The sequence below is a fragment of the Pan paniscus genome, chromosome 16, assembly GCF_029289425.2.
Source record: "Pan paniscus chromosome 16, NHGRI_mPanPan1-v2.0_pri, whole genome shotgun sequence".
Lineage (NCBI taxonomy): Eukaryota > Metazoa > Chordata > Mammalia > Primates > Hominidae > Pan > Pan paniscus.
In genome coordinates this window covers 43,717,312-43,731,080 of record NC_073265.2, presented here as the reverse complement: position 1 = coordinate 43,731,080, position 13,769 = coordinate 43,717,312, and the positions used below count along the sequence as shown (strand labels likewise).

Below are 13,769 nucleotides of genomic sequence, written 5' to 3'. Positions count from 1 at the left end.
AACTGTGAGCCAATTAAACCTATTTATTTTTTTACCTAGACTCAGGTATTTCTTTATAGCAGTGTGAGAAAGGACTGAGAAATGCATTAACATGACACTCTCTTAAGAACTCTACTTTATTAGCTAACCAATAATGTAGTTCTCCAGTTTGTAGATTGCCTTTGTATTTTTAAGCACTTTGCATTTCTACATGCATTTTAAAAGTCTTGTCAATTTGCACAAAAATATCTTTTGAAATTTGCATAGGGTTGTATTGAAACTGTAGGTCCATGTGGGGGGAACTGCCATCTTTATAATAATGCATCTTTTTAGGAATGTTACATATTTTGTTTAGTTCACCTTAAATTTCTCTCATAATATTTTATAATTGCTTGAAAACATGGCTTGTATGCCGTTCATCACATTTATTTGTGGTGATTTTAATGTTATTTAAATGGTACAGTTTATATATGATTTTCTAATTGTTTGTGGCTATAATACAGAAATTTAATAAAGTTTTAAATAGACCACACTTACTTTTAAAATTCTACTTCAAAAACATTTTGAATTTTCATCTGCTCCCTGTTTTAGCTGCATTCTACAAAATTGGATATGCCATATTTTATTAGCACTTAATTCAAAATATTTTGTAATTTTTACTATGATTTCTTTACTCATGAGTATTTAGAATATTCTGCTGCTTTTCTGTATTTAATTATCTAATTATCTTCTTGGAGTTGATTTGTGTCTTAATTCTACAGTGTCAAGAATATATAATACATGATTTCTCCCCTTAACATGTATTAGTTTTGTTTTATGGCTCAGGAGACAGTCTATTTTGGTAAATGTACCATGTGTACCTAATAACAATATGTATTTTATCATTTTTGTTTATAAATTTTATATGGGTGTTTTTGTGTGTAAGCATTGTCAATGAAAAATTATGGAAACTCTGGATGATCAGGTATAGATATAGACATGTAGATACCTATATAGATAGATATCTCTAAATGTTTTATTCAGATTTTTCAAACTTCTTTGTTCTTACTGTTTGTTGGGGTCTGGTTTTTCAATTCATTGCTGAAGAAGCATAATCTCCAGATAGTTATTTAGTCCTGTTGTCTGGTAGCCTTTAATTTTTTGATGAATGTTATATATTGTCCATGAAAAATTGTGGACCTTTGATCTAGACAGTGTTGGGTTTTAGGTTGGTCTATTTCCACTTTGTCATTATTTCTAGGGCAGAGACCTTCAGAAATCTCACCTGAAAGCCTAGAGTGTTTATAATGTTCCTTCTTTCTTATTTTTTGTACACAATGTATGATTCCATTTATATAAAGTATAAAAATCTATAAAACTAATCTATGCTATTAGGCATCAGAAGGTGGTTACTGCTGCAACAGAAGGAGAGACTGTTACTGTAAGTAGGCACAAAGGGGACCAGCCTTGACCTCTAACATTTGTCCCTTCAGCACTATGAGACTGCTAAAGTATCTACTTAGTTCCCAATCTTTTAGTGGCCACTTTCTACTTGATTTTCTTCTGCCCCAATCTCAACACATAGGCAAATTAGGCATCAGAAAATGCCTTCAGTGGGAACTGCCTGTAGAATGTTGTACTCATATCTCTGTGGTTTCCTTTTCTCTGGGATCTTGGTCTCACAAATCCAAGCAGCCTTCATAGCCCCATAACCCATATTGTTTCTCCAGTCCAGGGAGATGCTGTTTAATTTTATTTACCTTTTTTGTTGGCCATCAGGGAAAATATTAGTCTGATTTTAGTTTAGCGTAGAGTGTCTAGACAGAGCCAGAAGCAGAAGCATCTGGCAAATAGCTCCTCTGTTTTACTTCCCTATTCCTGATCAATGATACTACCAACAACTTAGGCATAGAGACTTCATATTTAACTCTTTCCTCTTTCTTGTTTATTTTTCTATTTTTAAATTTTTTTCATTTTCATAGGTTTTGAGGGGAACACGTGGTGTTTGGTTACACGAATAAGTTCTTTAGTGGTGATTTCTGAGATTTTGGTGCACCCATTATCTAAGCAGTGTTTACTGTACTCAATGTGTAGTCTTTTATCCTTCCCCCACAACTTCCCTTTCCCCCAAGTCCTCAAAGTCCATTGTATCATTCTTATGCCTTTGCTTCTTCATAGCTCAGCTCCCACTTATGAGTGAAAACATATAATGTTTGGTTTTCCATTCCTGAGTTACTTCACTTAGAATAATGGCCTCCAGTTCCATCCAGGTTGCTGTGAATGTCATTATTTCATTCCTTTTTATGGCTGAGTAGTATTCCATGGTGTATATATATATACACACACCACAATTTCTTTATCCACTCGTTCATTGATAGGCATTTGGGCTGGTTCCACATTTTTGAAATTGTGAATTGTGCTGCTATAAACATGCATGTACAAAGATCTTTTTTGTATATGACTTCTTTTCCTTTGGGTAGATACCCAGAAGTGGGATTGCTGGATTAAATGGTAGATCTACTTTTAGTTCTTTAAGGAATCTTCACCTTTCCTCTTTCTTTTAACCCCATATGTCTTTAGTTGACAAATTCTGTAAATTCTATCTTCAAAATTTCTCTCCCACATCTTCACCCTTTGCATACTTGCTGCAATCACTCTATATTTTCAGTATGGCCTTTATTTAACATAAAGACTATAATTTTATTGTATTTATTTTAAGTATGTTTTATTTGACAAAAGAAGTTGTATGTATTTACCAAGTATAACATGTTGTTTTGAAATATGTATATATTGTGGAATGGCTAAATTGAAATACTTAACAAATGCATTACTTCACATACTTATCACTTTTATGGTGAGAACATGTAAAATATGTTCTCTTAGCAACTTTTCAGAGTATGATACACTAATTACAGTCACCACGTTGTATAATAGATCTCTTGAACTCATTCCTCCTACTTAACTAAAATGTTGTATCTTTTGACCAAAATCTCCCCAACACCCTATACCCCACAGTATAGCATTTTTAAGTTATCCCACTGTCCCCTTACTTCTTATATACTTTGTATGAGAAAAGTTGTGTTAAAGGGCTGTTCTAATTTCATCTCTAAATCACTCACTTCAATCACTTACCTTCTAAATCTCTTCTCTGCCCCCCATTCCTTGTCTCTTCCAACTCCCACAATGCCTGATGAATGTGGTACAAGCTTCACAATATTTATTTATAACAATCTAGCTCAAAACTACTTTTCCTACATTATTTTTTAAAACATTACTTTCTATTAATTTTATAAAAATGGAAATATGCCTCACTTCCTATGGATGATAGCTCATATATTCTTACCTCCATAATTATGCTCATAACTTTCATTTTCATCCTAATGCTTTTTCTGCCTTTTCTTTCTGTAACCTGGCAAATTTTATAAAGTCTACATCAAATGCTATCCTGTCTATAAATATTGTGTGGAGTTCCCCAAATAGAGGTAATTTCTCTCTTCTGTGAAACCCTATTGCGTTTTGCTTATGCTCCTTAAATTAGCACATATTTCACTTTGCCTTGCTTTATAATGATATTTAAGCTTATCAGCATCTCCTAGAGTATAAGTTCCTTTCAGGGTGGGGGTCTTTATTTTCTATTGCTCTACAGCACTTGGAAAGTGCCTGGCATAGGGAAGACCCCATCAATAGAATAAAACAGAATTCTAATACATATCAAATGCAAAGTATTACATGAGTCCTTGTGTGATTAAAATGTGTTTGAAAGAGGCATATTTATGAGAAAGTTCCCTGTTAAACCACTATTTCTATTTTTAGAAATATGAATTCCTAAGAGAGTTACAAGTTTGAATAAAAAGGAAAATCTGAATATATAGGTCAATATACAAGCACCATACTTTCCCAAAAAAAATCTGTGTTCTGGTATTTTTACAGAAAATCATTCATGTTATCACATGAGCCAGGTCTTATTATGCGTTTTTTGTCTTTGAGTTGAATATCCAGGTAGGGCGTATTTGAAATATGCAACACAATTCAATTAAATATGGTTCCCAAAGACATGCAAATCCTTTAATGTTAACTTCATAATGGAAATTTCTGCATTCCAATGAAGATTATGTGAAGAGATTTTAGTGCTGCACAATTCAGGTGTAATTTTACAGGAATGTGAATTTAGATCTGAGGGTGTGTGTGTTAAAATCACTACTTACAAGGAGTATTCAGGAACAGCATCCTTGAAGGCAGGAAGTTCACGCACATATTCATTATAAAACCATTTAACTTTGAAATGCAAATTCATATAATCGGTGCTCTTGCATAACCGCTGATTTTCATGTTCTATAACAGATAAAATCAAATATTTAATAAAGCTTGGTTTGCCAACAATGCTGCTATGTTCCAATCTATTTTTATTAATAGAATTTCTAAAAGGAAGAAAATAGTATATTAGATGTAAAGGTATAATGAATTGCTAAAAGCAGACCTAAAATTTTATAAAATGCAGAAATAATTATAAGTCCCACATAGAATAGGTCAAGCAGTAATGCAAAATAACTTCAATGTTCTAATACAGCTTACTGAAAAATGTGAAAAGTCAGATGTAGTTACAGAGTAATAACATACTAAAATTTCTGTTTATCTGCAAATTTGCATATTTTTACTGCTTTTAGCTTGATACAAAGTGACAGAGAGAATTAAAATTCTTTTTTTAAAATTATTCTTTAAGTTTTAGGGTACATGTGCACAACATGCAGGTTTGTTACATATGTATACATGTGCCATGTTGTTCTAAGCATGCATAAAACATGAGTCAGGAGCTATAATCATTGATTAATCAATATTGGAGATATGAAGTGAGTAGATCACATTTCTGGCCTAGTTATTTACCCCCTAAAGCATTAAAATAGTTGAAAAGGAGAGAAAATATCTCTAACTTATGAGGCACATGATTTATTCTTTATTCTGTAGGTTTACCTAAAGTTATCTTGCACCCTTTGGCTTTTTTGATACATTCTTAGCAGGATTTCCTAATATGTGGCATTTTTTTCTCTCTTGCTCAAAAAATATAGCTTATCACAGTTGTTAAGCTATTGTGACCTGGACATACAGGGCTGGGGAATAGAGACAAATAATAATGTTACTGAGAATGTTTATCTATGCTATTTTTCCCTCCTTAATAATATTTGGCCAGTTTTCGCTACAACTGTAAACATAATGAAACCTAAAATATACCTAGCTATATCCAGGTTGAATGTGCCCTCTGAGAAATTCTGCTTGAGGTCTGTGAGTCTCCTAAGGACTTTGATTTATAGCAGAAACATCCTATACTTTACATTCCAAGCTAAATTCTTAAAACACTATTTGAAGAATTAGATTGTTATAAACAAATTAAAGGCATCCCTGCTTTTCAAAACCGGAATATAGAGGGAGTAAAATCCCAATCGTGAACATAAGAGAGAACTCAACCCCAGGTCAAACATTTCCAAATTATCTGAACAATGATTAATTTAAGACAAGTTGTAGAGCAGAGAGAGAGAGAGAGGAGAGAGTGAGGGAGAGAGGCAGGAAGGGAGGGAGGGGAACATAAAGACATGTACTCACATAGAAACAAGAGTAATAAACTAATACTTCTAGACCAAACTCCCAAACAAGATTTTAGTCAAGATGATATTTTGCTTTAGCTCCCTCCAAATTCATTTCACTGTTTTCACCATTCAGTGTAAGCTCTCCCCTAACGTCTTTCTTCAGATGTCTGATATCCCTGTGCTCTTTAAGAGAAAACATTTACTCGATAAACTCAGGTAGAAATTTCACACAATACTACCCTGAAACCCAGATCATGGAGACCTTCGCTCGACTGATGAATTTAGAAGGTTCAACTTATCACAAATATAGACTCATCATTAAATAGCTCTTGGGCTCCTCTATCACTTGGGATCTTACACTTGGTGCTGGCACAGAACAAGCCAGAATACTAAATATTTCCTCTTGTGAGTAACATCACCTACTCTTATGATTAACACCCTCTAAGACCCAGAGAAACATTTTGGAACATTTTTCCTCCTGTGTCCTAGAAACAAAAGGTGACAATGTCCAAATGCTACCAAGGTTTGCGGGTTGTACCATTGCTGACAACAGAAAGATACTGCTTTGGAGTGTGGGGAGAAATTTGTGCTCTGGAAGCACTTAGGTAAGAGGAGGGGCAAACTAATTAACTTGCCAAATTCTTCCTTTGGATAGCAGAAATGCAGCAGATTATTGCATAATAAAGCATCATTAACAAGCACCCACTTGCTTACTTTCCTTTGGTTCAACTGTATGTGTCTGAAGATACTCATAAATCACTGCAGTACCATTAATCAAAACAGGTGCACATAATGGCTGAGAACTATGTTAAGTATTAAATAATTCATATTATGTTTAAATTTGTGCATGTAAATTTCTATGTTAATATACATGAAGCCTGATACTTCTTTGCCAACTAGATGGCCATTTAATGTTAAAATCGTCAATAGTTTTATTTTATTTTTAAAATCTACATACATGAGGTTTAACTAAATTTTAGCTGTATTCAAATGATTTACCTTAGAAATTTATATCTAATATTAATAATTTGTATTTTGTTTTCATTTAAATAAATATTTTGGGTACTTTAGAAAAAACTTTCTGAAAACTATATATAAACTGTATCTGAGAACACATATAGAGATAATTTTGTTTTAATTTTTGTATTTGAAAGTTTAAATTGAACCTTTGTATAAACTATAGACTCAAATGTGTGTTTGGAATACGGCAACCTTTTATTTTTTAATCCTTTAAATATTAACAAGGTGTGTAAACTATGATTAGGTAGAAAAAGAAAATATATAAGTAGAGTAGAAAAAGTAAAGGCTGAAAAGCAAAAAGAGAGAAAACATTTCAAAATGAAGCTGTGCCTAAATTGTTTTTTTTTTTTTTTGAGATGGAGTCTCGCTTTGTCGCCCAGGCTGGAGTGCAGTGGTGTGATCTCGGCTCACTACAAGCTCCGCCTCCCGGGTTGACGCCGTTCTCCTGCCTCAGCCTCTCCGAGTAGCTGGGACTTACAGGCGCCCGCTACCACGCCCGGCTAATTTTTTGTATTTTTAGTAGAGACGGGGTTTCACCATGGTCTCGATTTCCTGACCTCGTGATCCCCCCGCCTCGGCCTCCCAAAGGCTGGGATTACAAGCGTGAGCCACCGCGCCCGGCCAGGTGTGCCTAAATTTTAAAAACAGAAAATAATGAAAGCAAGCAGATATCATGTGACTTAGGAAAGGTATTGTTTGGCACCACATTAAGCCAAATGCAAAATATTTGAAAATTTTTATTATAAGAACAAATTAGTGATTTTGCTAAAATAAAGGTGAGAAAGTATATTTTCTGAAAAAATATATTGATTTATGCATACATTTATTTAAAAACAAAAATATTACCAATCTAAGCACAACACTCAAATATGCATATTGATAATTACATTTTAACTTTTGCATTTTTCCAGCTTTTAGCATCTTAAAATATAACTGCTATTACGTACAACTTTTATCATGTTGATATGAAGGTTTTTTTTTTCTTTGGTAGGAAGTTAGGATATGTTTTATTTAACAGTTTATTAGTTAGATTTATAAATTATAACTATTTAGGTCTATGGTATGTGGATCTTCATCTCTGCTCTTGCCTCTGCAAATGTTAGGAATGAGCCTGAATTAATGTGTTATTTCTTCCAAGAGCATTTGTACATGAAGAGAATGCTAAAGAAAAAAGCAACTCAGTTTCATTTACTACCAAAAAATGTTTACTGGGTGTGTCTCTTGCCCCAGGTTGCATGTGAGGCATTGGAAAGATAAATATAAACACATTGATCTGAAGTGGATGGAGCTTAGGGAGGAAAGGGTGATGTTAACTTTCAATTCAATACAATATGGCAAGTGCCTTGATTTTCAACAGGTACAGGATGTTGTGGTCTCCTGGAGGAGATGAATTTAGCTGTACTTTGTGCTTTAAGTGAACAACTTAATAATGAAATGATCTGCCGATAGTGGTATTTAGTGGGAGAGAGGAATTTATGTCAAAAGAAACATAAAACAAGACATTTTTCTTACTTAAATGGGATACTATTTAAGATGTGTGCATGTCCGCAAAATTATGTAACTATGTTTCCAATTAAAACCTTGAGCTTTTTCCTGTCTCTCTACTCATGTTTTTAAATATTTTGGTGGTAAGTCTGGGTGAATGTTGAATTTATGCCATGCCATTAAAAAAAAAAAAAAAAGTTTCCCAATCCCTGTCCCTTGCAATGCATTAGCCTCTACACTTTGGAAAGCAGGTAAAAGCCAGCAGTAGGCCGCATTCTGGTCAGTTTTTCAGACAAGACCTTCAGTTTATTTGCTTAACCCATCTGTTCTTCATTCGAGTTGTTTCTTCCTCCTTATCTGGCTGCTCTGCTCAGAACTTATAGATCTCCTCCAATTCATCCTCCTGGACTCTGCAAACTCCCTACATTCCTACAGTCTCTTCATTCCTGTTGTTCCCACAAAAGAAACACTTCTGTCTACTTTACTGCAGCCACACATAGGCAGACCACTTCTTCACTTCACAAGTCTTCCCGTTGAGGATGGATATGGGAAAGGAGATAGGAAAGATACCTAAATCTTTCTAAAGAATTAAAACTAGTTTTATTCTTATCTAGAGACTACTCATTCTAGTTCCTAAGAGTGTACCTGCTATGATAACTCTAAGTATCAGGGTTTTACCAGCCTCTTTGCTGGGAAAAAACATTAGAAAAATTACTAATAGTTTCCTCCTTACAAAGTTGCTTCTAAACCCATGGGAATTAATCTTTATCCCTTTATGCTATATTTCTCTCATGCACTATCAGCTGATATTTATTGTTCTCTGTGGACAGAAACAGGGGAGCTCAGTATCTGTTTGCCCATTCTGCCAGTTCAACAAAAGAGTAATTGGGTTTTTTCATGCATTATGCACTTCAGCTGATATAATAAAAGATTTTCAATACATTGAGTTAATTGGTGATACAAGTCTGATCTTGAGGACAGTACAAACAAAAAGGAAAAGAAATGATATGCTTCTATATAATGAGATCTACCTGTGATGTTTGCCCTTAAGTGGCAAATACTAAACATAAGATTTTGTTGGTTTGTTTGCAGTGACTTGTAGTAAAGAAATCATCATGAACCCCAGTATTTGTGGCAGGTTTAACTAACTGGTTACCAAACTATGTCCTTTTCCTCTCAGGTACACAACCAGACTACATTTTCCAGCCTTCCTTGCTGTATGATTGAATTTCGGGCTCTGCTACATCACAACAAGATTTTCCAAGCTTAATACCCACTTATTAATTATCCTCCAGAGTGCTCTGCTTTCTAATTTCCTGCTTCTTTCTTCTTGCATACATATACATACATATAGATGTATATATACACACATACATTGAGGCTGTCTCCTTGCCCTGTTGGAACTGTATCAGTGTAACTCTAGCTGACTCCACTATGAATTGATGCACCACTGCACAGAAAACCAGTTAATCAAATTTGTTAAGTTCATGCTAAGATAAAAGTATACAGGCTTTGAATGGGGAGTAATCATACAAGTAAAATACATAGGCTTTGTGGATAATCTAATACATATTTTACCTTCCTGTCATCCTTGTTTCATATTTATGGTCTCTCAGTTACATTCTGGGTAGTTAATGCCTCTTAAATGATTCTATAAAAAGTGAGCTGTTATTGTTCCAAAATCCAAGTGCCTGTTTTTCTTATGTGTTCATATATGCCTTCCATAATGAGTAATCACATATTATACAGGAGATATTTAAAATAAACTACAATTATATCCTAACTAATGCCTACCAAATAATCAATGTAAGATATTGTCATATCAAATTCAAAAATATAGTTCAAATTACCTTTATTTCTACTCAAATTATCTTCTGCTTAGTGGTAGACTGCGTTGACAAAATGGCATCAATCTCAACTGATGTGAATGACTCTTAGAATTTCTTTAGCCATCAATCCTCCTACATTTTTAATTTTGGCAACAAAGATTTAACTAGCTCATTACATTTACAAAATAAAACATTTAATTAGTTTTCCAAACTGCAGTATAATTTTGTACAAAATTTAATCTTTGAATTTCAATGAGAAATATGAATATTTTACTACCAGAATAAAAATGGTTCATTAAAACTGTACAAGGAAAAGGCTTGGCAATTGGGAAGAATGTGACTATTTTCCTTTAAATGGTGCTTACCAGCATTCACTTGAAAATAATATATTTTCTTCAGAAAGTCAGTGTTTATTCATGAGTTTTTTTCTGTATAGTGTACAATTATGTTTTGGTTTACATAATAGGAATGGTATATTCTTGACCCATTCTCATGCCAAAGGAAAATTTGCTGCTATCATCACAGTGTTGTTTTCCAGTCCTTACTTTGTGACATCATTTTATTGCATAAACACTGCTTTATCCTATAGTTTGTAACATATAATTTCATTAAGACTATTTTAATCATCCCTCTCCATGTTTCACAGCCTGCTCTAGCTCTAATAGGTGGTAATATGAATGGTCTGGAAACAATATGAAATAAAAAGCCTGTATAAGGACTCAGTATGTATAATGTTTTACTAGCTATTGTGTGCTCACAAACACAAAATTTTATCACCAAGAAACGTTGGTTCTAAACTATGACAGACTATGATAGATACAAAACACATGTAAGCATTTCCAAGGTAATTATAACTTCACATTAACAATATTTAGATGGGATCATGAGTTCTTTTTTATATGCTAAGAATGGTAAGCCATGTAATTAGAAGTTGAAAAAATAAGGTAGGATGAGTTACCATTTTCCATTTTAGAGAAACTTTATAAAGATCTTATAATGTTGGGATATCTTTGGAGGCAAGAAATCATCAAAATCCTGGTTGCCAAAAGTAAGCTATAGTGTTAACAAGGTTAAAGGTTAGAGTAATAAAAATGAAAAAATAAATGACTATACATAATATGTCAGGAAAAATCATCTGGACCAATGTAAATCCTCTAGAGAGGAAAATAGGCAAAAAGGAAAGATTAGTCACAATTGTGAATTATGGTAATCAAATTTCTTTTCTCTCTCTCTTTTTTTTTTTTTTTTTTTTGAGATGGAGTCTTGCTCTGTTGCCCAGGCTGGAGTGCAATGGCACAATCTTGGCTCACGGCAACCTCCACCTCCTGAGTTCAAGCAATTATCCTGCCTCAGCCTACTAAGTAATTGAGATTACAGGTGAGTGTCACTACACCTGGCTAACTTTTGTATTTCTAGTAGAGATGGTGTTTTATCACGTTAGCCAGGCTGGTCCCAAACTCCTGACCTCAAGTAATCCACCCGCCTTAGCCTCCCAAAGTGCTGGGATTACAGGTGTGAGCCACTGTGCCTGGCCATTATGGTAATAAACTTTCTTTAGAATCAATGACTTTGGAGGAACAAATATAGTTAATTTTTGTAGGGTAAGAAAAAAGATATAGAAGTTTCTTTCATGACACATTTCTGATATCAAATCTTAGCAAAATACCAGGAAAAAAAGCAAAGAAAATTAAAGAAATAGTGCCTTACTTTATGACCACTGAAACTCATGCCAAAGGAAGCTTTACTCTTGAGAGGAGTAGCAGCTGGTAGTTCTGCTCATAGTTACAAACAATTCCTCAGCGGAAACCCGGAATGAATCCAGGATCCCTGGGTTCATTAAACCAGGAATGATGTGAGGTTGGACATACCTCATAGATACACTCTCTGATTGATCTACGTAGAATTCTGGCCTAGATCTATGAGTATGTTCTGGTTGGACATTCCTCATAGATATACTCTCTGATTGATCCACTTAGAATTCTGGCCTTGATCTATGAGGTATGTTCCAGTTGGACATCCTCTTAGATATACTCTCTGATTGACCTACTTGAATCTTGGCTTATATATAGTTCTGGTCTAGATCTAAAGCCATACTGGTATGTTTAGAGGAAGAGTCACTCCATGATATGACTTGGAAGAATGCTGCATGACTTGTCCAAGCCATAGACCTGAAAAATTAGGAAGCAGTATACAGGTAGATCCACATAATCTGATGTTGGAAATAGAGATGGATAGTTATAAAGAAAAAGAATGGGATGGAAAGAGAAAGAGCATTTTTAAAAAAGAGACAGCCAACAGGCTGGATCATAATGATAAAAGATAGGTGTCCAAAGCTCTTGGCATTAATTGACAAATCATTGACCAAGTGTATTAAAAAAAATAAGTTTCACTTACTTTGCATATTTACCCATAATCCTAGAAATATAGTACAAAGTATATCTGTGAGAATTAGAACTAAGGACTAAAATGTGGATTTCATTCCTTTATACAACATATATTTATTGACTATTCTACTATGAACCAGGTACTATGTTCTTTTTTCTTTTCTTTTCTTTTTCTTTTTTTTTTTTTTTTTGAGATGGAGTCTTGCTCTGTCACCCTAGCTGTAGTGCAGTGGCGCGATCTTGGCTCACTGCGGCCTCCACCTCCTGGGGGTTCAAGTGATACTCCTGCCTCAGCCTCTGGAGCAGCTAGGATTACAAGCGCCCGCCACCACACTGATATTGTGTGTGTGTGTGTGTGTGTGTGTGTGTGTGTGTGTGTGTTTTAATAGAGCTGGGTTTTCACCATGTTGACCAGGTTGGTCTCGAACTCCTAACCTCAAGTGATGCGCCCACCTCAGCTTCCCAAAGTGCTGGGATTACAGGCATGAGCCACCGTGCCCGGCCACTGGGTACTATTTTCTATACAGGAAATACAGCAAAGAAAAAGACACGGTGTCCCTGCCATCATGGAGCTTATAATATAGTGACAAGTGGCAGACAATAAATGCCATTCAATATAATGTGAAGTATAATGTGAGGTATGTGTTCTGGAAAAAAAATATATAATGTAATGTAAGGGGAGGAAGTGGGCCTGGAGTGCCTTTTTTGATAGGGTGCTCACGGAAGGTGGCTCATGAGATGACAAGAGAGCAGAACTGAATGAAGTCAAAAAGCAAACCACAGAGCCATCTTCTGGAAGAGCACTCCTGGTGGAGAATACAGACAGTGAAATGGCCCTCAAGCAAAAAAGTGTGCTTGACAAGCTCAAAGAGATGCAAGGAGGCCAGTGTGACTGAAGCAAAGTGAGTTCAGGAGAGTGTTGAGATCTGGGTTCAGAGAGAAACCCGGACTAGGTCACATAGGATCTTGTAACCCATGACTGAGACATTTTCCTCTAAGAGTTATGGAATAAAACTGCATGATTTTGGTCTGATTTACATCTGTAAAACATGACTTCGGTTGCTATCTGGTGAACAGAAGACAGGGATGAGAAAGTGGAGGCAGAAGGAGATGCAGAAGGCTACTGCAGTAGAACAAGGGACAGGGCAGCTTGGACACTTGGGTGGTAGCAGTGATGATTGTGGTAAAAGCGGTGAGGCATGAAGTCTAATCTTGGTTCTGTGTCTTTCCACTACATAGCCTTACCTCTCACCTCTTTCCTACTAAAATAACCTGAGACCAGAAATGGTAACTTATTGAAATTTTGTATCCTTGCTCAATCTTGTTTGCTTAGAACCATAGATGGATGAATAGATGAATAGATAAATGGATGAAAGAATGTAAAGATTGTATCCAGTTTCTTTGCCATTTCCATTTCTTCATTTTCTTCTAGGTCTTACTGGGAATGAAGTGGATCATCAATCAGACTAATCAACATTGGACTTGGCCTACAACTTTGCTGGTTTATAGCTTCC

At 35.0% G+C, this 13,769-nt stretch overlaps 1 protein-coding gene across 1 annotated transcript in view; it reads right to left on the bottom strand.

Annotated features, from left to right (window-relative positions):
• UNC13C (unc-13 homolog C) overlaps window positions 1-13,769 on the bottom strand; it is a 645,800-nt gene that overhangs the window by 124,429 nt on the left and 507,602 nt on the right. The window contains exon 19 of the mRNA XM_008953183.6: window positions 4,164-4,290. Coding sequence (XP_008951431.4) covers window positions 4,164-4,290 — 127 coding nt within the window. The remainder of the gene's footprint in view (window positions 1-4,163; window positions 4,291-13,769) is intronic.